Here is a 25,653-nt window from a genome sequence, read left to right as displayed (position 1 = left end):
TTGTGCTACCGCTTTCTTTTTCATTTTGTTCCTTTCCTTTCTAGGTGCTAGTTACAGAGCATCTAGAACTGCTGGCTTTGCCTGCAGTGCTTCTATCTACGTTTTGTAAACTGTTGGAGACCAGTTTAAGAACGCCCAAGAGACCAGCACACACTTGGAGCACATAACCCTTCTCAGCAGCGTTTCAGTAAAATGAAGGGAGGGAATATTCTTAACCAAGCACACTGATCTCTTCCATATCGTGCTGAAATGGCTTGTCACGCAAAGCAGCCAGACAGTATTGGTTTAACCGTTTTTTTTCAGATGCTGCATATTGCCAAAGCATCATTCCTGAAAATTTGAGCTAATAAATTTAACAGTTTCATACCCTAGGCTTTATGTATTAGATAATCAAAGGTATGTATGAAGCATACATTTGTCCAGGTCAATTCAAAACTATCCCTGGGGGGCCAGTATGGTAAAGTTTGGAGGAACAGCTCATGTCAAGCTTTATTTTAGAAATAAATTTGGCTTATCACATCTTCAAAAATTATAGTTACAAATTATAAAACTATAGAATCATTTTTATGATTATTTTACCCTTCTAGCACATGAATGCTTCTTTCAATTAACAAAGTTAAATGGCTCAGGTGTTGGTGCTCCAAACCCTACCTTTGGGTAAAGAACATTGCTAATATTTTTCTAGTGAGTTCTGCTTTTGCTTTCATTCAGTCACTCATTCCTCTACTATAACATATCTAATACTTTTCTCTGTTTAAAATGTTTAATATTCAAATGTTTATTGACTTCAGTATATTCTTTTACTCATGGGGAAAAAAAAAAGTCCTTGTCCAACTGTCACTATGGCATTTAGCATTTTCATGATGTGAAAAAATATACATTGATTGCAGTGCTTGAGGAAATTTAGCTAACAGCCGTATTGTAGCTCCCATGTCTGTAACTGCAAGCGAAAGAGGAATGCATTCTTTTTGAAGAGGCATCCGTTGCTTAGGCAAAAGGGTACAAGCAGGTCAGTGCTTTCCTTCGTCATCCTGCAGAAAAGCAGGGGCATTTCGAAAGAAACTTTAACTTATCTCCACTCTCCAGAGACATTTTACCAGTTTGTTTTAAGAGTTTGTCTAAAAAAGACTTAACGTGGACCAGTTGGTGGTATGTCATGCCCCCTGGATTGGTTTACCAGCGTTTCCTCAGAGGAAGTAGGCATGGCTATTAGAAGGCTGCATCCTGCCATAGGAATTGAACTGCCTCTTATGTCTCTGTATTGTGTAGCATTTCGAACTGGAGCTATTTCCATGTTGAAGGAAGGAGTGTGACTAAAGATAACGCTGTCACATTCAAACGTGACGTGCGATAGACCTTGCCTACCTTATATTTCACGTCTTTGTAGTCTTTGAGGGTGATTCAAACAGAAGAAATCCTGACCAAAAAGCTGGTCCCTGTGGCTGATGGGTTGTCCTGGATAGATATACATTGTTTGCCAAGGCAGCAAGGAGATTATGTGGGAAACTCATTCTCTTTGACCCACGGTCCCCTTGAAATGATTGAGAAGTAGTACATTGTTGAACATAAACTAGATGACAACATTTTAAAATGTAAGTATTCTTGGACATAGAATGAAAGAATGAAGTGTAAACATGCATTCATGAAAGTGGATTTAGTAAAGACTTTCACTTAATTATTCATGGAGTGGAATGCTAGTATATCAAATTGACGTTCTTAGGATTGCCTACTTCTACTTTGTGTTCCTAATGTGTTTTTCTGCATTTTACCTTTAAAAATTGGTGGCGTGACATCCTGTTACTCAGAAGCTATATAGTTGGTATTGGATCTCTCCAGATCATTTGTAGGCATTGAAGTAGGTAATACTGTTCTTAAATCCATGCTAATACTGGATTGAGAAAATAGAGGTTATTTTCTTGTTTTTAAAAATTGAAATTCTTACCTCAAATGTGTGAACGCCTCCTTATTGTAGAGTCTGTAGAACTATAGCTCATTGCACGAGATAGGGATTTTAATATATTTACGTGTACAAGTTAGTGATGTCTGAAACACTGCAGGAATTGAAAGTACTTATTTTCAGTACGTTTATCTTACTCCATTTGTACAATAGAATCTCTCCAAGATACTCTCTAGAGTATCTTCTAAGATAAACATATCTTTATAATTACTAATGCAGTAAGAATTTGACTTATTTTTTTTCTAGAGGAAGGAATAGGAATTGGAATTAGAATTTAAAACATTATAGGAAAGTAAAACGATAGACTTGAAACTAAAAGTCCCTGCTGTTATCTCACTCCAAGTTTCACTGGGAGCTCTACCTCTAACAGATTGGTGTCAGTAGACGCTCTACTGAAATTATCTTGGAATATATCAGAATTTAACTTTGTTAATTTAGCTTTGTTTTCCTGTGCAACCTGCTCTAGGTGACCCTGCTCTGGCAGGGGGGTTGGACTAGATGATCTCCAGCGATCCCTTCCAACCCTACCATTCTAAGATTCTGTAATTTTGCCTTAAGAAAAAAAAACAATTTTAAAGTGTTGATACAGATTTGTTTTCATGTCTATACTGTTTGATAGAAACTCTTCTACTGCTAGTTATGTCTCTTGATAGTATTGAGAAACTACACTTCACGTTACGTGAAGTTTTTCAAAACATTACATTATTGAGGTGCATTCAGATTTGAAAACAGATAGTTTTGATGGGTTTAATGTATTTGTCTTCATTCTTCCCAGCATGAGACTTTCCAACACAAACATCTAGATGTTCTCTAATTTTCTCAAAAGAATGTGAGAACTTGTCATCTAGAAGGCCATATTGCAGTTCTAAATAATTCATGTCTGAATTTACAGGTTAAAAGTTGACATTTTAAACCAGAGTTCAGTTCAAAAGTAGGTACTGCTGGGTTTTATAATAAGCCATAAATCTCATTGGTTAGTCTACACTTATTTCACTAATACTGAAATCACAGATCCTTTATTCTTTTAAAATTTAGATCAGGGAAAACATTTTGAAGTAACTGTTTCTCATTTAAAACTAATGTAGGCATCTAAACAATGAATTCTTAACAAAGGAGATGCATATCATTTGAAATGCTTGTTTTTCTTTACTGCTTTTTCCATTGAATCTGTGCTGCTTCTGTGCAACTGTTTTCCACTGTAGAAACTCCATCCTGCTGCCTTGCTTCTCGTGAGCGTATTTACAAAACTAGTGATGTAGCTGGGCCTGCCTCTGCTATTTCATCTCTCTCTCACAAACTGAAGGGTGGGTATGCATGCCAACATAGCAAGGTTGTTCAGATTTTTACATTCAAAATGTTTTGGTTTGGTTTCTCCTTCTGTTCATTTTCATTTCATTCGCTCAATAAAACACTGTTTTGAAAGTAAACGTTCAAGTTTGGGCGCTCATTTGATGTGACCATTCAGTGTTGCCTTCCTGAGCTGCAGCAACTTCATGATGTATGACCCAGCCGTCTCTTTCTGCTTTGTGAACAGAAAGGTGACTGTTAACCTAATCTAATAACACCTCCTTTCAAACAATAGGCAAATGAAATATGGAAGGAGAATGGGGAACAAACATATGAGTGGTTTTTTTGTTTACAGATAAAGCAGTTCACTGCATGATTATGCAGTTTTTCATTTGGGGGATTTTTTTATTTTTTTTATGATAGCCTGGAATGCTAATTAAAATGATTTACCTGTATACGTGCAAGTCCAAACCTTTGTTTTTAAAAAACATATTGTTTACTGCTGGAAGCTACTGCTAAGCTATGCCTTTCATAGGCAGTTTTGTTCTGGAATGTTTTCCTGCTTGATATTCACTAGTCGTGCATATACTTTGATACATTGCTGAATGGCTTGCAGTGCTTTATGCCCTTTAAGAGGATTATTGTGGTCTTTTCATTATTTTTTTCCTTTGTGAGGAATTCTGTAAAAGGTTCTATCTAGAATATTTTCTCATCTGGCAGACCTTAAATTCATCTTCTTATTTGTTTGTTTCTGGGAAAAGTGTGTATCAAGTAATTATAATTTACATTTCTGAATTCATATATCATATAGGCATCTCAAAATAGCTCATCAGTAAAACTGGTGAATAACAGAGCTGGCATGAGCAAAATGCTTGGACTGATATTTAGGAAACTTTTTAGTTTTTTTTCATTTAGCAAGAACAATCATTTTATAAACTATGATGTACCATGCTATTTCTTTCCTTCCTCTTCCTCGTCCCTCCAAAAAATAAGTATAGAACTCAAAAGAAAAAAGAATAAAGACAGATTAGACTCTCAAAATCGATCATAATGACATTTGAGATGATCTCATTATATTCTACTGTTTACATTTGGCATATTGTTCCCGAATATAGACAAAATATTTCTTCTCTGCCTGGAGAATTATGATTTCCTACCGTGTCCTATGTCCTGGGAAGCCAGGAGAGTACTCTAACCTTCAAAATTGCTAAATATTCCAATATAGGTATCCTTCACTTTTTCCTGTTGCTGTTTGTCTTTTTATATGCTACTTAAATATGGAGGTAGCAGAATAATAAGAATTGTTTTGTAACCTGAGGAAACATCTGGGTTGGTAGACTTTGCTCCAAAAATACATTTGGTTTTGTATTGCGAGATGTAACAGAAGGAAAAACTGAAATCACTCCATGCTTGTATATGTTTTCTAGCATAGGGATAAGGCTTCGTGATTGAGAACTGGAAGAAGTTGATTCAGATCTCATAATGCAGAAGGAAATAAACACAGATTACCTACCTTCTGAGTCAATACTGAAGGCACTAGATAAAAAATTACTGCCTATCCTCTCTGTTCCCATTAGAAATCAAGGTCCAAATTTGCAAATATTCACTGATTAATTGAAACTTTATTTTCTTAGCAAACAGTTGTTTCCCCAAAAATGTGCCTGGATGACTACACACTTAATATCTAGAAAAGTAAAATAATCCAAAGTACTGCGACCTAATTCTACAAGCTTTACTAGAGAAACTTCTTCATTTATAACTGAGGAAAATCCATTCATATCAGAATGACTTTGTTATACATTTGCGACTTTACAGTGTAATACTTTGTGGAGAGACAGTTGTATTTAATTCACGACTTCTGCATTGCTTGCCAGTAATTTCAACATTGCTTGTCTTAATTTTCAAAATACAGTTCTACAAATGAGACAGTGTGTTCACAGAACCATTAGAAGCAGATTGCTTTAATGAGCTCCTTATTTGCATATACTTGTTTTTTATGTATTTATATTAAGCTACCCATAGTTTGTATAGTTCTGTAGATTAATATATGTACAAATTCAGTGTGCGTAGGAACAATAAATTAGTGCATTAAAATAAAAGGACATCATAGACCAAAGTTGATGGTTTAGCTTAGTGATTGAAAAAGGTGGGTTTGGCTTTGGGGGGTTTTTTAGTAGATTGTATGCTGGTAGCAGAACATTGATAGTTTGTGGTCTTAAAAAGGTGGATACCTCAGATTATCAATGTGAATAGTTTTCAGGACGCTTGTAAGCCTCTTACCCCATTTGCCTTACAGCTGTATTTACTTCCTACATTTCATGACATTTGAGCATTAAAGAAAATAAATCTGGTAATACATTTGATCTTTCTGCAAATCTCTTGCTGCAGTCAGGCTGACACACATAGAGATTATAAATATATAATCCCTGGTTTCTGTTGCAACTGTGGTAAATTTAGTTAACTCCTGGCATTTTACCTAAGGACGTAAATTGCGCTTCCTTTACTAGTGTTTTGTGGAACTAGTGAACTGTGCCTTTTGATACCTCCATAGTAGTGTTTTCTCTGTAAATATTTCCTAACACTTGTTTGTATCTGTCTTCGGCAGAAGAAATGTATTGAAAGTATTCCAGGGGAAAAGATTTTCCCTTATACTTCCTCTCATTTTGATATGAACAGAAGCGTGTGTTTGATTTTATCTTGTTGTTCAGGTCTTGAGTCCTTGTTTTGTATTATTAAAGGTATCACTGCCAAAATGTAATAATTTAATTATAAAATACACTGAACAGGTGACCGAATGAATTTCACGGGAGCTGCTAGACCGGTTTCTCCAGCAGGAAGATCAGACGTGTCATCAAAACACAGAGCTGACAGCAGGTCACCCAAGCTTGATGTGCGAATGAATAGAGCTGCTGCTGACCAGAAGAAACCTAGGAATACAGAAGGCCTATCTGCCAGTGAGTCTCTTATGCTGAAATCAGATGCTGCAAAACTGCGGTCAGACTCTCACAGCAGGTCTTTGTCTCCAAATCATAACACTTTGCAAACACTAAAAACCGACGGAAGAACAACTACTGGTCTGAGAGCTGAATCTCCAGGGCCAGGAACCAGGTCATCTTCTCCAAAGACAAAGACACTTACAGCCGTTAGATCTGGTGCTAGTTCTCCACGATCCTCATCACCTCACGAGAAAACTCTACCTCAGAAAGCTTCATCTCCTGTAAAAACAAAGCTTGATCCTCCTCGAGAACGCTCCAAATCAGATTCTTACACGTTAGATCCAGACACCCTTCGCAAAAAGAAAGTGCCACTAACAGAACCCTTAAGGGGGAGGTCCACTTCACCCAAACCAAAAATTATTGCAAAAGATGGAATACCTGTTACAGAAACTGAAAATAGAGCTCCTTCCCCTCATGTCGTACAAGAAAATCTTCACAGTGAGGTAGTTGAAGTCTGTACTTCAAGTACGTTAAAGACTAACAGCATTACAGATAGCACCTGTGAAGACAACACAGAATTCAGAAGTCTGGATGATGGTTCTAATAAAGTTCATTTCAGCATAGGAAAAGCACCACTGAAAGATGAGCAAGACATGAGAGCATCTCCAAAAGTGAGCCGTAAATGTGCTGGCAGGCACACAAGACCCAAAAAGGAAAAATCCAGCTTTCTCTTCAAAGGAGATGGCTCCAAGCCTGTAGAGCCTGCCAAGCAAGCAATGTCACCTTCCGTGGCAGAATGTGCTAGAGCTGTATTTGCTGCGTTTCTTTGGCATGAAGGAATAGTTCATGATGCTATGGCTTGTTCATCTTTTTTGAAGTTTAATCCAGAACTGTCCAAAGAGCATGCGCCAATACGAAGCAGTCTTACTCAACCACCTGCCGAGGAAAAAGAAACCAAGCTGAAAAATAGACATTCATTGGAAATATCATCTGCTCTTAACATGTTCAACATCTCACCTCATGGACCAGATATATCTAAAATGGGTAGCATCAATAAAAACAAAGTCCTCTCAATGTTAAAGGAACCGCCTCTGCATGAGAAGTGTGAGGATGGAAAAACTGAAACTACCTCCTTTGAAACATCCAGTCATCACACGATGAAATCCAAGTCTCCTCTTCCATTAACGCTGCAGCACTTGGTGGCTTTCTGGGAGGATATTTCTTTAGCAACTATTAAAGCAGCTTCCCAAAACATGATTTTTCCAAGTCCTGGTTCTTGTGCAGTGTTAAAGAAGAAGGAAAGTGACAAAGATAACAAGAAAACCAAAAAAGAGAAAAAGAAAAAAGAAAAGGTTGAGACCAGGCCAAGGGGAAATCTTTTTGGCGAGATGGCTCAGCTTGCAGTGGGAGGACCTGAAAAAGACACCATCTGTGAGTTGTGTGGAGAATCCCATCCATATCCAGTGACTTACCATATGAGACAAGCTCATCCAGGTAAGATGGCATATTTTTTCATTCCCGTGTCCATCTGGTAAATATATTGCACGCAGACACGCAAACATAACTAATACCAAACTAATGTGGTATTAGTTACAGTTATGAAAACGTGTCAGGCTGTCCTGTCTACCATTTTAACACGGTTCACTATATAAGCTACATTAAAACTTACATATGCTTACTTAACAAATTATTAACATGTTTGTGTATGTAATTTTAAGTAGTTATGGATCTAAACTTCAAAAATGCTGAAGAAAGTTCTTTGAAACAAGGCCAAAATAATGAGCTGACTTGACAGTATCTCTTCAGAAACGTGCCATTTGTTACTCTTCAGGACTTGAAACTCTGCTGAGAAAATTTGAAATAAAATAAAAAATATAAGATTGATTAATTAGAGTTTCTGTTTCTTAGAACTTCCATGTTGCCAAAAGTTTTCAATTACTGTTCTACTGTGAGTAGTGGAAAACTTTTATTTATCTGTTGTCAGCACTGGGTATCAGTGGCGTGCGTAATTTCTTTGGTTTAAAATGTATCTTAAAAAAAAAAATCCACTTCGAGTCTGTAGACAATTTCTATTGTAAAATACAACCTGAGTCTGCTATTTTGTTTTTCTATGTGGATCCCTGAATTTTTTCCAGGATTTTGTTTAATTTTAGGAAAATGGGGTAAACCAGTGCTAGCTAGGCATTACCTTAGCTGGTCAACTGAGTTCAAAAGATACATAAATTGTGTTTTCTTTAGAAAAGGGATCACTAATAGAAGGGATTAGCTACAATATAGCTAATAACAAGTAGCCTTGTTAACGACAAGGCTTCTAGCTTGTCTTTTTCTAGCTTGTAAATATAATTAATTATTTTCCCAGTTAGGGAAATTCAGGCTGATGTTGCATGTGCTTGTTTTAGCACTGTATGTGAAGTTAAAGCAAAATTAAGGAACGTTATTATTCAGCAATTATCAATGCCCTGAATCTTTCTGAGAAACAGTAATCATCAAAGGAATGCACTTCATTCCTTTTTAAGCTTTGATAGATCGAGGGTAGGGTTTTTATGTTTGTTAAGTTATAGATAACGTTGGCTAGTGTGTAATACTGACCTTACCATCACTTAGCTGTCTGAGCGGGTAGTCGTTAATGCTTTGGGCAAGTTCATAATAAAAACTTGAAAACTGCAGTGTGTTTGGATTCTTTGGATACTGGTGGGACACATGAAATAAAGAAGATAAATGAGATCAGGGATAAAGAAAAGGAGAAAATTAGGCAAGGGAGAGACAAGCATCTTCCTTCCCCCTCTCCATCTCTCTTTTACAATAATAAGTAATATAATAATAATCCTTCTTTTGAAATAACCTTTTTTTTTTTAATTTTTTTTTTGTCCGATGTAGGCTGTGGCCGTTATGCTGGTGGCCAAGGCTATAATAGCATTGGGCACTTTTGTGGAGGATGGGCTGGTAATTGTGGCGATGGTGGTATTGGAGGAAGCACTTGGTATTTGGTTTGTGATCGGTGCAGAGAAAAATATCTCCGTGAAAAGCAAGCAGCAGCAAGAGAGAAGGTATTTTTATCTGTTTCTCGTATGTTTAGCTCTCTATCTGCTTAATAGCACTGTTCGCAACTTGAAAATAAGGTAGGGCAAATTAAAAAAATTTGGCATTTCAGAATTTTGGAAGGTTTTGAAATATCCGCTTACGTCATTGATAGGTTTATAACAATAAGATAGAAACTTTGCCAACTACTTCTGACCAGACTTCTTCCCTTCACGCAGTAGTGTTTTCAAATTTTTTAAGTAATTCTATTTTTTTTATCCCAATACAACTGCAGTGTTGAATGTAGTACCTAACTTTGTTAACGTATGCATCAGTTTATTTAACTTCGAATTCGTTTTATTTGTTTACTGAAATATGAGTGCTATTTCAACGTTATAGTTTCATTAATCATCTTAATCATCCAGATCATCAGATACAGATGCCAAGCACTGGACAAACTAGAGCAATTTTTAATAGGAACTGTACAAAAGGTGGTGTTCTTATATTGGTCTTCCATGACCAATATAAAATTCTTCAAATTCTTGATTAAAGTATGCAAATATGTAGAGGTTTTAAGATAAAGATAACAATGCTAATTTAACTTTATTTTTGAAACTAAATTTGTTGAAACTTCTTTGCACACAACATTCATCCTAAGGCAAACATCAAAACTTTCAGCTGTTTGTTAAAAGTTTGCAAAGTTATGAAAATAATAGGAGTGCCATTTTGCAAAAAGACAACAGGACGAACGAAGCAACTTTAGTTAAGTGACATTATCGCCTTTTCCTGTGATGAAGTATAATTTAAACATACCTTTTTAAAATTTCTTTAGATTAAACAATCTAGGAGAAAACCAATGCAAGTTAAGACTCCTCGTGCCTTGCCAACTATGGAGGCTCATCAAGTGATTAAAGCCAATGCACTGTATTTACTGTCGCTAAGTAGTGCTGCTGAGCCCAGTATCCTCTGCTATCACCCTGCAAAAGCATTCCAATCTCAACTTCCCAGTGTCAAAGAAGGAATTTCTGAAGACTTCCCCATTAAAATGCCTTGTCTCTATTTACAGACTTTAGCAAGGTAATTAAAATAAGTTCATGAATATGAATATTGATTTTAATACTAATCTATTTATGGTTAAAAATGTGTGTATTAACTAAACTAAAAATTACATAGAAAAAATACGTGTTTTCCTAATTCTTTATAATCTTTTTTTCTTCTCTTTCTTCCATTTCCATGATCTTGTTCAATTTCTTAGACTGTATTTGCTCCAAGGGTCAAATATACCCTGAGTAGCTTTTCGATGCTAAATATTTTTTAACAACAGTTTAGTTTCTGTTCAAAGAATTTAGAATTTCCTGAAAAGCTTAACTTAGTGTGTTAGTAGCAGACATACCACGGAATCACGGATATGTGCTATTTTTCTCTCTTCACAGTTAAAAATAGTAAGAAGGAAACCAGAGCATTTGTGCTTACTTGGTATTTTTAAGTAGATTTCACTGTAGTGCCTCACGTCTATGATGGATAGACATTTGGGCCTAAAGTACATAAAGAAAATATCTAACGAAAATACTAAAAGATAGCAAAGGGTGATCCCCACTCCCTGTTGGTTGAAAATGCCATTATATTTTCCACTCACACTTGGTAAGTCACAACCAGTTTAAGTGCATGAAGTGAGGAGTAAATGAATAGCCTTGGCTGCCCAAATGTATTGGCAAAGGAATTTTGTCTATGTGTGGTTTTCAGGAACTTCTAATCCTTAATTCTAATCTTAAAATCTCATTTGATGTAGGCATCATCATGAAAATTTTGTTGGGTACCAGGATGACAACCTCTTCCAGGATGAGATGAGGTACCTGCGCTCAACGTCAGTACCTGCACCGTACATCTCAGTTACTCCTGATGCAAGCCCTAATGTCTTTGAAGAGCCAGAGAGTAACATGAAATCTATGCCCCCGAGGTATTTCCTTGTAATTCCAAGTACTACATGCAAATGCTAAAGCATTAGCATAACACCAATTTATGTATTTATTTATTTTTTAAAAAAGAAAACATCGCTGTAGTTAAGTAGCTGAAGTATCAGATCGGCCCAGATCAATCTCTGAAATGGCAGCAAAAAAGCCAAAAACTTACGAAGCTGTAGTCAGAAAACTATCTTCAGTGAATCGTATCATACCAGATATATTTTCAACCACTAGCAATGCAAATTTGCAAATTGAATTTGAAACTTTTAACTGTAAATGCAAACCAATTGCTTTTCTCCAGAGAGGTCTTGGTTTTACCACCTAAATATGAAAAAAGGGAAATTTATCCATAGTCCTTACTTCAGGCCTGCTTATTTCCCTCTACAGACAAAGACAATTTTTCCAGAATCTCCAGAACTGCAGAACTGAAAAATTGATCTAAAGAGCAATGGTCCAACAACTGTAGCTGTTGCGAACTCCTTGAAAACGTAGCAATTTTTTCCCTTGTATTTCTATTCTTTAACACAACTGACTGTAGTGCAGATTAATGGCCTTTTTGAAAGGAAGTAGTGGTCGTCCTTCTTTCAGGATTTCATTCTGAAGAGAAGTTTGAACTGGAGGGAATTTCATTACCTTACACTTTTCTAAGCAAATGCTACTTCTTTCTGTGGGAAGCTAAAATGTCACTGAAGAAATGACAACTTAATGCTATACAGGACCAAGAGTGCTAGATGGTTTCTGTCAGGTTAAGCTAGTTTCTTAACTCATTAAGTTTATTATGATCTTAATCAAGGAATTAAGGAGTTTTTTGTTTTGCCAGGGAAAAAAAGACCACTTTTCCTGTTACTTAATAATAATCCGGAATCAACTTACATGCTTAGTGTTTTCAGATGTCAAATGGTGATTCCTCATATTACAATGAGGATGTAACGAAGAGAAAACTTGCTTTTAATCTGTTTTTATTTTGATCTGTTATATTTTACACTGACTGCAAAACCAGTTTATTGGAATACTACAATCTACAATGTAGTCTTTTCAGAAATAGAACTTTTCTAACAAAACTCCTTAAGAGTGCATCGTATTGGTATATTCCTTTATTAAAACTGTGGACACCATGGTCTCCTGAGGCCTATAGGGACAGCATAAGCTCGAAGTTCTTCTGCAGACTGTAAGAAGTCCACTGAAGGTAAGGAGCAAAACATGTCAGAGGCGTAGCCGTAGCAATTGAAAATTGGCTTTAAGGCCAATGTTGTTAGAAACTTCTACTTTCACATCAAGTTCGAAATTTCAGTTCGCTTGCATATTAAAAATTCACTCCGTAGATGTTTTCACGTGCATTCTCAAGGCAAATTTGGTCTGAAACTTCAATTCAGGCATGATCTGAATGTTTGTATTCTCTCAAAAAATATACCTAAATTCTTGGAATTTACCATGTACATCATTACATTTGTTTATAAAGCACTTGCATGCTTTTTCACCATGTGTAATTCTAATACGTGTTCTTTCTTTTCCAGCATTTAAATGGTTATTAGGTACATAAACTTTCATGCCGTAGTAGCATTGTTGTCATGAAAGGCATGTGTCTTTGTTTAATATTTATGTATAATTCAGGTACGCTCTGTATATTCGTTAATGGGTCTATAACTTCCCTGATTTCTTTGTAGTTTGGAAACCAGCCCAATAACAGATACAGATCTTGCGAAGCGTACAGTCTTTCAAAGATCATATTCAGTTGTTGCATCAGAATATGACAAGCAGCACTCAATTCTTCCAGCACGTGTAAAGGCAATCCCTAGGAGACGAGTCAACAGTGGAGATGCGGGTAAGAGCACAGACGTCGGAAGCAGTGGAAAAAATGCTCAAGGATATGGCATTGGATTTGCAGTTCTTCTTGGAAACTGTAGACAAATATACATTTTTATAACTACATGTAATGGTGTTTATTTATTAATAAACATTAGCTGTTTGTTGATCCGCACAGTGGGCAGTTCAGGAATTACTGTGGTTCTGAAATTTGTGGTGCATCTTTTGTGCTTGATTTAAAAGTTAAAGTGGTTATTTTCTTTCTCAGTTGAAACATCATTTTTCCACATTGTTTTCTTAATGCATTTTTCTCATAGAAGAAATGAACAAAAATATCGATTCTGAAATTGCTCTATTGCTTTTTATTTTTACTGTGGCTATAAAATTAAATAGCACAAAGAATCTAATGTATGCGTATTTTTTTGCTTTTGAATAGAAGTGGGGTCCTCTCTCCTGAGACATCCATCTCCTGAACTTTCTCGGTTAATCTCCGCCCACAGCTCTCTTTCCAAAGGAGAGAGAAATTTCCAGTGGCCAGTACTGGCATTTGTAATCCAGCATCATGATTTGGAAGGACTTGAAATAGCAATGAAGCAAGCCTTACGGAAATCTGCTTGCCGAGTCTTTGCCATGGAGGTATTAATGTACTAATGGATCTTGTATGATTACAATAACACATTTGTGAATTCTGTCTCAGAATTTTTTTTAAAGAATTTTTGTATAGATTAAAAAACAAAATATTTTGTGATGTGCACTAAAACTTATTCTAAAAGTTCACTTGTATTATTAACTCTAAAAGTTATGAATACAAAAGTATTGCCTGTAAACCTTCTTCAATAGATAAAAGAATGTTATTAAAGCTGCAAAAATCAATTATGCAAATACTGTTTTCTCCTCATTTGCTCTGCATCTTCCTGGTCTTACTTGCTGTTCCTTTCTCAAAGGAAAGATTAATTGCTTCAATAAAAGCTTCAAGAGGCATCCTCATTCAGGCCTGCCTTTTTTTTTTTTTTTTTTTTTTTTAATTTCAACTAAGCTTTAGTAAAGTTTCTTCTGAACTTGTATACAGCATAGCTATTTTCCAAGTATTTGTAATGTGAAAAGATAGGTGGATTTTCCAGATAAGGTAAAAAACACACCTCTTTTGTTAAGCACCATTCGTCAAATTTCCAAACATCAAGGTGCAGAAGTATTGCAGCTTTTAGAATATAAGAATGCTACAATTTTTAAAAACCTTTTTCCCTGCTACATTGATTTTTTTTTTTTTTTTTTTTTTTTGGCAGTGGCTGAATTGGTTTGATTAATTCAGTCAATGGCAGAGACCAAACAAGGAAACCAGATCTCAGCTTGTAAAGTTCTAAATTCAAAAGGATCTTTACTTCATTAACCAATTTGAATTGTAAAGAGTGCTGCCACTTCATCCTGTAATAATCTCTGCAAATACATAAGAACATTGTTTCTTCATCCCTCAGCTTTTTTCAAAGAACTTATTTTTGTGTACGGTGTTTGTGAATTAGTTTGCTATGTTCCCTTTAATGTAGTTGTCATTTAATAAGACATATAAGAAATTATTTTGCTCCAGGTTTGCTTAACCAATAATTCCTTGTGTGTATTTTATTTTAGGCTTTCAACTGGCTTCTTTGTAACGTCATTCAAACAACTTCTCTTCATGATATTTTATGGCATTTTGTGGCTTCCCTGACTCCTGCACCTGTGGAGCCTGAAGAAGAGGAGGATGAAGAAAATAAATCAAATAAAGAAAATGCAGAACAGGTAAGTGAGGTTCAGCGTTCGTTTCATAAATACAGTATCTCTTGATGCTGTAGTCAATTTAGAAATATTTTTATTAGTCTCTGTGAAACAGGACCTTAATTACAGAATGAAAGTTCTTAAATTGTAGTTGAACTCTTTCAATAGTAATAGATAAATTAATTTTTGATCTAAATTTGCCAGATTTTTTGTGCTGATGAATTAGTCTTAGTGCATTATTTTTGTGAATATTCATGGTAAAGAAGGAAAAAAAGGCACACAAGCACATTGCTAATCCCGTAACAAAAAAAATTTACAGTTTGGTTTTTATTCTTCCTTTGCCCCCCAAAAAGAAGAGAGAAAAGAGAAAATATTTTTCAGAGAAGCTTTGTTGTTCAGTCTGCTGTGTCTTTCAGCGCTTTATGAAAAATCTATAGTTAAGTCCGAAAATCTATAGTTAAGTAGTTATATGTATATATATAAAGTAATTATATATATGAGTAATTACAGTTATATGTATATATATAATTATATATGAGTATAGTTATATATATATAAGGTAATTATATATATGAGTAATTATATATACAATAGATATAATTAATTTAATGATTTTTAAGAAACATCTATAGTTAGTTCTGAAAAAGTAGTGTGTAAAACGGTATAGTCCAACATATCACTCTTCCAGTGATTTATTTAACCTTTTTTAACCTTCCAGATTTATTTAACCTTTTTTTTCTCTGAAAGTTTGTTAACAATGTACAAATTGCTTTGCGTCTTAGGAAAAAGACACAAGAGTGTGTGAACACCCTCTGTCAGATATAGTGATTGCTGGCGAAGCAGCTCACCCATTACCCCACACTTTTCATCGCCTTCTCCAGACAATCTCTGATCTTATGATGTCTCTTCCCAGTGGCAGCGCATTACAGCAAATGGCCTTACGGTAAGCACAGATTAAGAAAACGCTTAAAAGGCTGGAAATGTTGTAACATTATACATGTGAAAATTTTTGCAATGTAGATACGAAGTTTGGAAGAACTTTATGTGCCTGTGTGAAAAAGAGCCTATGTGAAAATGTAAAAGATGTACGTGTTTATACATATAAATAATAGTAGAAAAGACTTTGTAGAGAAAAATGTATCTGCTCTTAAATTCTGTACTGTATCCACTATGAAAAAAAACCCGCATAACTGAATAATATGGTAGTATCTGTGTGTGTGCATGGTAGCGTAATAATACCTTTCGCTCAGAAAGCTGTCGTCTGAATAGTACCCTTAAACTGTTTGAAATTTTTCCTGTGTGTCTGTCTCAAAGGTGCAAATTGAATCATAAAGATTCTATTCATTGTTAAAATTCTAAGACAAGTTTACTCCCGCCTTCCTCAAAATGATGCATCGAAACACTTTAGATCCTGCAAAAATTTGAAGTTAAAGGAGGTTTATAGCAAATATTTTGAGAAGCAAAAATGTAATTAATAGTTTGACTGTCAGGCTATGTCTTTTAAACAATAGTCAAAATTTCAAAGTCTATTAAATGTGTTTTCAGGTGCTGGAGTCTCAAATTCAAGCAATCTGATCACCAGTTCCTGCACCAGAGCAACGTTTTTCATCATATCAACAATATTTTGTCTAAATCTGATGATGGAGATAGCGAAGAGAGTTTCAGTATTAGTATTCAGTCTGGTTTTGAAGTCATGAATCAGGCAAGTATTACACCTCTCTCGCAGAAGCAGAGGTCAATTGTGAACAGCCCGTGCTTCCTATGATCATTCTGTTTGAATTAAAACATTCTTTATTGCAATGTCATATTTCCGTGGTGTATCTCAGTTTGGAGTCTTGTTGGTGATACTCTCTTTCTCATATTTAGCTTCAGAGGTTCAAATATTGACCCTTAGGCCCTGTAAAACTCAAACCCAAATTTTGGAGCAGTGATTGTAAGTGCTTGTTTGCAGGTACAGTGTTTGGGGGTCTCTTAAGAATTCGTTAATTCATTTGGCTCATTGAGTTAGTTCAATTTTTAAATGCTGTGTACTTCCAGTTCTTACTTGCTTTTTTTTCGTCTGTTATTCTGAGGAGCACAAATTAATACTCCTGATGAATATCTTTAAAGTGTTTTCTTCCATTTATTAATACATTTAGGCGTTTGCTAATACATTCAGCTGTTAGCTATTAATATTTCCTTTGGTTTAAAGGATTGAATAGTTTGAACCAATAAATTACAAATTTCTTCTTTAATCCAGAGAGCATATTCCTCAGAACAGAAATGTCTGTATGGTTTTAAAAATTGTAAATAATGCCTGTATTTGGGCTTACTTTCAGATTTTCTAAATATTTTATTTTGTTTTCACAGGAACTGTGTATAGTGGTTTGTCTGAAAGACCTAACCAGCATTGTTGACATTAAAACATCAAGCCGACCTGCCATGATTGGGAGTTTAACAGATGGGTCTACAGAAACATTCTGGGAGTCAGGAGATGAGGATAAAAACAAAACCAAAAACATCACAATCAACTGTGTGAAAGGAATCAATGCACGTTATGTGTGTGTTCATGTCGACAATTCCAGAGATCTTGGGGTAAGAGGAAAATGAAATTAAATGTCTCTCACTGAACCTGCATAGTCAAAGTTGTATATATTTATCAGTCAAGAACCACCGTTTTCTTTGTCCTGTTCAGTTTGCAATTCTAATTCAGAAGCTCACGTTTCAAAGGTAAATTTTCAAATTTCTGTGTTTTAGAAAGCAGTGCCTGATATGATCAGACCAATACAACTAAATTTGCAGTTTGCATGAACCTAAGACCGGGAAACTTAGTTCTCAGTGGCATGTTCAATTTCAGATGCATTTTCAGCGTTTAATTATTTCATAAGTTACTTTTCCTGCACACAATTTCTGTAGAAACATTCAAATAAGGGGTTTTCATGAAGTCCAAAGTATTTTCTAGACTTACTACATTCATTTTTATTGATCTGTATGGTAATGTTACAAATATATCTTTATTTCAAATACAGCTTTTAATACAGGAAACAAATTATATATCATTTTTGAGAGCTGTGCTTTGGTATTCTTTGTCCTTGATTTTGATCACTTTCAAATTATTTTTTTTAATAATGAAACAACTTGTCTCTCTTTTATGTATGTATTCTCTTAATGCGAAAGGAATAGTCAGAATGGTCCTCAGTGGTTCTTATTTTGCTTCTCCGTTGCAGAACAAAGTGACTTCAATGACCTTCCTAACTGGCAAGGCAGTAGAAGATCTCTGCAGAATAAAGCAGGTAAACATTTTAACAGCTGACATTCAAAAATTGCCGTCTCTTTTTTTGGCGGTGTATAGCAGAGATTTTTCTAAGCGAGTAGTTTCCATTTCTTACTGTAGGTAAATTGTTTTACAAATATCAGGCATCATAATCTTCTTGGAAAATACTGTATTATCAATGACAGAATTCATCCATATATACTGAATATTGATCAAGCTTTTACTCTCTTACTGAAATAGAACAGGGTTTTTCGTTTAATTACTACAGCTGAAAGAATAAGTGATCATGTAGAAGGTTTCCAGAAAAGACTGTTTAGGTTGAGTTTTATAAGGTCCAACAAGCTGTTTGGTTTCTTTCAGGTTACTTATATCTAGGTATACCTGAAATAATTGCATTAAGCAGTATTACACGTTGTTAGATATTCTGATGCCTGGCTTCTTAGTGTTGCACTGTCATTGCTTTGTGTCTGCTTCATGGAATCATTTTTCATTAGAGAAATGCAGCTTAAGAGTTAGCAGAAGTAGAACGCCATGAGAAAGGAGAAAATAAATCATTTACCCTCAACACGAGTTTTTCTAGTTAAGTGATCTAATACACGTTTATAGCACACATTTTGCCCTGTCATCTTAGTTCTCGACTTCATGTAGCTGAAGACTTCTGCTTGGAGACTCAAGTTCAGAATGGTATTTAGTCTTTGAACTTCTATTGCCAAGCCAAATGATAGAGCTATATTTTTTTATACAGAGAACAACGTTTTGTATTTTGACACTGATGTGACCCATCACAGATATTTAAGGTTTCAAGCAGGCAGTTAACTGTTTTGGTCTCAAAACTTTATTCTTTGATTTATTGACAGTCAGTGATAAAATTCTTCAAGAAGAAGCATTGTCTTATTGCAGAGAGGTGGTTTGTTTTTTCTCTCCCTCTTATCCTCAGAGAGCGTTTAAGGCAAAGATACAGCTCCAAAAGGTGTTACAGATCTGAAGAAACAAAACTTTGGTACAGTGGGCTTGTACTAAACAGTGAAGTGTGAGTGTGTGTGTGTATATACTTAGACAGATATAAAGTTTGTGTGTATTCCTCTGTGAGTCTATATGTGTAGATAGAAAATATAGATGGACACACACCCTCCTCTTGGAGAATTCTTTTTTTTTGTGGGAAGACTGACTTGGTATGCCTGGGTTTCCAGCTAAATAAAAGACCGTGGCAGAGCTCAGGTGCTGGACTCGTGATCATTCGTACAGCTTATTAGCTTGCTCCCTGGCCCAGTTTCTGTCTGCTCAAACACAACGCCCAGGCATTTTTCCAGGGATGTTTTCCTCCCAGAAGACAGGCGAGACTTTTTGCTGAACAGTCCTGACGCTTCTCCAACAGGTTTTTTTTGTATCTTCAAACACACCCACATATACTAAACCCTAACTCATGCACAGCCTGTCTCATGGTATGTTTTTTTTTTTAAATAAAAAAAAAAAAGTCAATCTTATTTATAGATGATCTCTAGAGGTCCCTTCCAACTCTGAAGTTTCTGTGATTCTGTGATTAATCGTCTGCTGCAGCACAGCTCAATGCAGACGCTGAGAAGTAGTGTAGGAATGCGAAAGAACAAATATTAGCTTGATTATAAATGAGCCTTATGGATATGAGAGAGGGCTCCCTTGCCTCAGGGCCAAGTGTAACTTAGCCCCACTCGGGCCGCTCTGAGCAATATGAGCACTGCATCCTATAGGTTTTTGGCTTCCAGTAGTGACATCACAGTTTAAAATCATATAACATAAATTACATTCTTTTTTTTAACCATATTTATTTTAAAATAAACTTAATTTGATACAGTGATCTGTATTCTTTTTTTTTTTTTAAACAATTATTAAATCCTGCATCTCTTGATAAGGATATCAGAATTACAATTTCTTTGGCAGGGATTTATGTGGATAGGGTTGAAATAACTATTGATAATTGTGTGTTATCGTTTCAGTTAAATTATAGTGGTGGGGTTTTTTTAACACTAAAAGTAGTGAGCAAATATTAGTTCAAAGTTATTTTTTTTGAAATCATGAACTGTTGCTTAGAGGATAAAAGGGATAGATAACCCGCTATTTTTAGTAGGCTTTAAAGACAAAACCTAAATGGCTATATGTCATTTCTTTTAAGTTTGAGATTATTTTTTTTTTAATCTGAATTCATGAGGTTGAATATTTTTATAATTAAACATGCTACTCTTACTGCTCGGGATTAGAAATTTCGTAGCAAACACTGTATTGGTTCCGGTGATATATGGTGGGTTTGTTTTAGACGTACGTGACTTTTTTGTTTGATGTAATGTCAGTTCCCATCTTTATATTCCTGTTTAATAGGTAGACTTGGATTCAAGACATATTGGCTGGGTAACAAGTGAACTTCCTGGGGGTGATAATCACATCATCAAAATTGAATTGAAGGGTCCAGAGAACACACTAAGAGTTCGACAAGTGAAAATTCTTGGCTGGAAAGACGGTGAAAGCATTAAAATAGCAGGCCAGATTTCTGCAAGTGTAGCTCAACAAAGAAACTGTGAATCTGAGACGCTGCGAGTATTCCGACTTATTACATCCCAGGTGGGATTTTAATTGTGTGTTCTACGGTGAAACTTATTTTAATCCTAGCCTTTCAGTGCTTTATGTTTTAATGTAAAATGTTGCATCTGCACAAGTTTGTCTTTGAGATAAGCTAATTGTCACTGTCTTTCTTCCAGGTGTTTGGAAAACTCATCTCCGGCGATGCTGAGCCAACCCCAGAACAAGAAGAAAAAGCACTGTTGTCTTCCCCAGAAGGAGAAGAAAAAGTACACAATGTATTTATTTGTATTCTATCAATAATACTTTGCTGAAAAAATGATCCAGGATGATTTTCAGTATTTGTCCTATGTCTTATGCTTCCTAATTCTCAGATCAAAACGGAAGTAAAATGTCAGAACTGCTTATTTTTTTTTGAGGCATCATTGATTTTTTTTTTTTAAAATTAGTAAACTGTAATTGGAGCATATGCATTTAATGGAAACATCGTAGCAACAGTAGTGCAAAAAACGCCTCCCATTACAGAAGTATTTAACACCTGCAGTAATGGTCAACCTGAAAGTCCTTCTTGCCTATTAGCTTGTACCTTTAGAGGGGCTCTGGTGATGTTTAGAGAAGATATATTAAGAAACCGCACTAGTATCCTTTTACCTAGTGTACTCTCCTTTCTTCCAGCAAGGGTTAGTTTAAGAAGCGTTCCTGAAAAGGTCACTGTAGCTGGACTATCATGTTTAATAGCCAAAATTGGACTGTCCTCAATGAAAGTAATTTAGTTTTTCAGATGATACAGGGGTTTGCTCTACCCAGTACCTTGGGCAGTAAATTCCATGACTGAATTATTGTAAAAGTGTATTTTTCTCACACCTGCTAATTGCGTGTTCACTGTTTCTTTTGTTGTGAAATACGAACTGAAGAGTATATTCTCTGTGCTGCTTTACAAAGACTTAATCAGTAATTGTATTAAGCTACGTGAAGAGGCTGAATCTCAGATAATTATATTTCACTTGGTTTCCTTATTGATTATTTTATTTCATGCTCAAATGTCCTCTTGTAAAGACACTAAATACACCTAAGAGGTATTTATTAACTGTAGTTAAGTTGATCTTGCTTACATATCTTATTTCTCCATAACAAAAAGCTACAAACTTTTAGAACAAAGTTTCATGATATTCCATGTTAATTGCTCTAGTAATTAGGAAATGTTCTTGAAACTCTTGATCTAATATTAAATATGCTTTTTATGAAGGCAACATCAGATGCAGACCTGAAGGAGCACATGGTAGGGATCATATTCAGCCGGAGCAAATTGACAAATTTGCAGAAGCAGGTTTGTTCATTCTGAAATGCTTTGAGGATTAAAGGTTTGCGTGTTGTAATAAATATGTTCGTTTTCAATGAATATGGTACCTTTTACTTGACAGATACTGTTCTGTTGTTCCTTATAATCAAATTTTGGGTTACATTTTAAATAGTATGTTTCTGTGGTTTATATTAAAAGTCTGCTGTAATTGACACTGGAAAGAAAGCTATTCTAATACGATAAAACCCCTATTCTATTAGACTCAATTTAAAAAGAAAAGATTTAGAATTGAGATGTAAATGGTACTTATTTGTGTTTGTGATAATAATAGCATAATAGTAGACCCTCTCAAATTCTAGGAGAGGTTCAGCAACAGAGTTTAGATTCTCAGTTTTGCACATGTTTTCTCCCCATTTCTGTCATCAAAAAGTATTTAGGTTTGATAAAATTTAGTCCTAAAAAGGTAATGAGTGCACAGATTCTTAAATTATTCTTTCCTGCACTCAATGAAGGTTTGGGTTTGTGGTTTTCTTACTTATCTTTGTTCTTCTTAGCATAAAGCATTAGTTCGAATATGTTTTTTCTTTTGGATGCTTAATTTTATTTTTTTTTTAAATATACTGACTAAACCATCTTTTATATTATCTTTATTACACCTATCATGAGATAAACATTGCCATAAAGATTTTTTCAAAGTAATACAAAAGATATTAGATTAATTCTGAAGTTTGTTAGATTAGTAAGTCATGCAGAACCTACTTTCTTGTCACCCATCTTATCAGACTTTAAAATCTCTTGACTATGCTTTTTAACATGTTATTGGTAAAATGAAAATATGGTTTCTAAAATATTTTCAGCTTCCTGAATGGTAAACTGAACAAGAGAGTTAAGTCTTTTAATAAGTCCTTTTGTGGGTGTCGAGTAAATGTATTTCTTTGGGGTTATTTGTATGTGGGTTTTTTTGACTTGAATTCTATGTAAAAAGCAAATCAAAAGGCAGGAGCTACAATAAAAAAAAATATTTATTTCAATTAAATTTTACAGAATGAAAAGGAGCAAATTCAGTATTAAACCTAAATCTTAATTCTAAAGATTTTATCTACTCTTTAAATCTAAATTTTATTCTTCATTTTGAATTCATTTCTGAATTTATGTTGAAAAGTAATTTGAGCACAGGCCAAATTTTACAGGCTTTCCATATTAGTCATCGTTGTGAAGGTACGTAAAACACAATTTCTTTAACTTTTTAAAAGTTTTTAAGCGTTACTACGTATTTGGATTCTGTTTGGATAGGTATGTGCTCATATAGTCCAGGCCATACGAATGGAAGCGACCCGTGTGCGTGAAGAATGGGAGCACGCCATCTCTAGCAAAGAGAATGCCAACTCGCAGCCTAACGATGAAGATGCTTCTTCCGACGCTTATTGCTTTGAGCTGCTGTCAATGGTTCTGGCGTTGAGCGGTTCCAACGTGGGCCGGCAGTACCTGGCTCAGCAGCTGACTCTGCTCCAGGATCTCTTCTCGTTACTGCACACCGCTTCTCCCAGGGTGCAGAGACAGGTGAGTGCTGACTGTTCCTTGTCTGTTTTGGTATTCCTAGCAAAAAAAGTCTATAGAATCCTATAATTGTGTGCATGATAGTAGAATATGTTATTTGAACTTATTTTTTTTGTGAAATGTAATTTGGTGTTTTCGTTTCAAAAATGTTTTCCCAATCGTACTCAGATCATCCCTATATTCCACATAGGGAATAATTGTAAATTTTATTTTTTTTTATTGCAATCATGAGGAGAGGGCAAATAGGAATTTATGAACACTTAAAAACAAATTACAAAATCTCCTTTTGGAATTTGTGTTAGTTGTTGGGGTTTTTTTTTCTCAGTTTTTTGAATGGGATTAAAATGATAAAGTTTGATGTGTATAATTATAAAGTTTGATATACCTCAGCACCACCACAGTTTGACTGTTTAAAACTATTTGCAGGAAGTACACACAGTGTTGAAGGCAATGAAGGCTACAGTTATGAAATTAAAATAAGCTCACTTTTGAGTAAGTTCTTAATGCTTTGTCTCCAAGAGGTAGAACTGAGGTGTAAGAAGTCAAAATTGCTTGACTAACCCGTATGTCATCATGAACCTAAATCAGCGAGCTATTCTGAAGTGCCTTTGAGTAATACCAGTGTTCACCTTTCTTGTCCTTATTCTGAAGGATATTGGATATGGTGGGATAAATTGCTTTCTCAAACCGTGCATCAGAGGGACATACGGTTTGCTTGGCAGGAGTTGCTGCTGAAGTGAAGTGGGATGCACAAGAGCAATTAGTCATTTTGTGTACCCTAATAGGGGTCTTTTTCATAAGCACACAGCCTGTGTTTTGGAGTGATATTGTGAAGGATTCTTTCATGAATCTGAACTTCACAAATCTTATTTCACAGTAACCCAGTTTTCAACAGATTCATCCCTGTCCTGTTATGTATGTTCAGTTCGTAAGTTATTTTCTTTCTGTCGCAATGACTAAGAATTCTCTTTTTTAAAATGAAAGTTCAGATACTGAAGTGGCACTGCCTTGTGACTGGCGATGCTTAAATTTAGACCAGTGTTGTGGGTTACATTCCAAAAAAGAGACTTCTTAAAGTTCATATATTATATTTGTCTACTTTATTTATAAAGGACAGCATCATCCAGAATTATTACATATAAACGCAAGAACCAGAGGTGCTCCTTTTAAATTTCATTTCTCAAATGTATGAAGTTTAGAAGACAGTTTGTTTATTTATTTATTGCAAATAAGAATTCGGTATAAAAAGCAGTTAAGTTTTCAGGTGTGGAAGGAAGCTGGTGAGGTGATGGCTTATTTTTTAGTAAGATCTCACGCCGCTTCATTGTGGGGAAATGGTCTGAGAGGGCTACGCCGTCACCCCCGTTTGTGTGTGCTGCCTGTGCTCCAAATGTTGCTAAATATTTGCGTGATTTGAGGCGGGCATCGTTAATTCTTGCCCTTTCAATATTGCGTTTGACCTTGAGGCACAGCGACAGCTACAACTATGGGAGAACTAATCTTGTTAAAAACAAGCGTCTTGATAAAACATCGTAGCACGTGAAGCAGAGGCTTCGCTGCTTGAGATGAGACCTTGAAAGAACAGGGTTGAAATGTCTGTCAAATGGACAGGAGCTAAAAATCCGGTTTTGTTTGAGTATTTCATATTATGCATTATATAAAATGCCTGTATAGGTAAGATCAGAGGTTTTTAATTCGCAGTGTCTGTTACTGATCAGGCCTGAGTCCTTAGCATCTTTGTCTTGTGCTCAGGCTATGAGTATATTAGTGTGGAACTAGGCAATTCCTTTCTACTTTTGATATCCTCAGGTGGAGCTTTAATATCTGTTTCTTTCTGAACTTGAATGTTGTCTGAGTATATGTGTGTTTACGTGCACATAGTATAACATAAATATATGGACATATGAAATATTTAGTTCAGTACAGTTGCTGCACTACTTCTGGTTACTAGCTGGTGTGCCTTCTCTAGGTGAATTTTTAGTTCCTGTTTCAGTAGTTTTTATTCATATCCTCTACTTTTACTTCTCCAGTTTTCTGAACTGTTACAATATCACATCTCAACTTGCCTGGAGGCAACTAACTGCCCCACTTAATAATTCTGATATATTGCAGATATGCAAAATACTGTTGTGGTTTTTTTTTTTCTTAAAATGTAAACAGTTTTTCAAGAGAACATTGAAGGCTTGAGAAATTAGATATGAAATGTTAACTCCTTAAGCTTTCATACATCCTGATTTGGACCAAACTTTGCATGATATAGCCAGTTTCAACCCCAGTTCCAC

At 35.3% G+C, this 25,653-nt stretch overlaps 1 protein-coding gene across 17 annotated transcripts in view; it reads left to right on the top strand.

The window, feature by feature from the left end:
* MYCBP2 (MYC binding protein 2) overlaps positions 1-25,653 on the top strand; it is a 200,961-nt gene that overhangs the window by 156,888 nt on the left and 18,420 nt on the right. For 15 of the 17 annotated variants that reach the window (XM_054209207.1, XM_054209561.1, XM_054209040.1 and 12 more), the window contains 15 exons: positions 6,031-7,674; positions 9,058-9,227; positions 10,031-10,275; positions 10,988-11,155; positions 12,824-12,981; positions 13,399-13,598; positions 14,586-14,735; positions 15,494-15,654; positions 16,257-16,413; positions 17,061-17,285; positions 17,918-17,983; positions 20,317-20,556; positions 20,694-20,792; positions 21,761-21,841; positions 23,108-23,374. In XM_054209207.1, the coding sequence (XP_054065182.1) occupies positions 6,031-7,674; positions 9,058-9,227; positions 10,031-10,275; positions 10,988-11,155; positions 12,824-12,981; positions 13,399-13,598; positions 14,586-14,735; positions 15,494-15,654; positions 16,257-16,413; positions 17,061-17,285; positions 17,918-17,983; positions 20,317-20,556; positions 20,694-20,792; positions 21,761-21,841; positions 23,108-23,374 (4,031 nt within the window). The remainder of the gene's footprint in view (positions 1-6,030; positions 7,675-9,057; positions 9,228-10,030; positions 10,276-10,987; positions 11,156-12,823; positions 12,982-13,398; positions 13,599-14,585; positions 14,736-15,493; positions 15,655-16,256; positions 16,414-17,060; positions 17,286-17,917; positions 17,984-20,316; positions 20,557-20,693; positions 20,793-21,760; positions 21,842-23,107; positions 23,375-25,653) is intronic. The other 2 variants (XM_054210085.1, XM_054208863.1) reach the window with 1 other exon arrangement.

The sequence above is a fragment of the Rissa tridactyla genome, chromosome 1 (assembly GCF_028500815.1).
Source record: "Rissa tridactyla isolate bRisTri1 chromosome 1, bRisTri1.patW.cur.20221130, whole genome shotgun sequence".
Lineage (NCBI taxonomy): Eukaryota > Metazoa > Chordata > Aves > Charadriiformes > Laridae > Rissa > Rissa tridactyla.
Note: the sequence above shows the minus strand (reverse complement) of the source record. Positions and strands in the feature narration are given on the sequence as shown.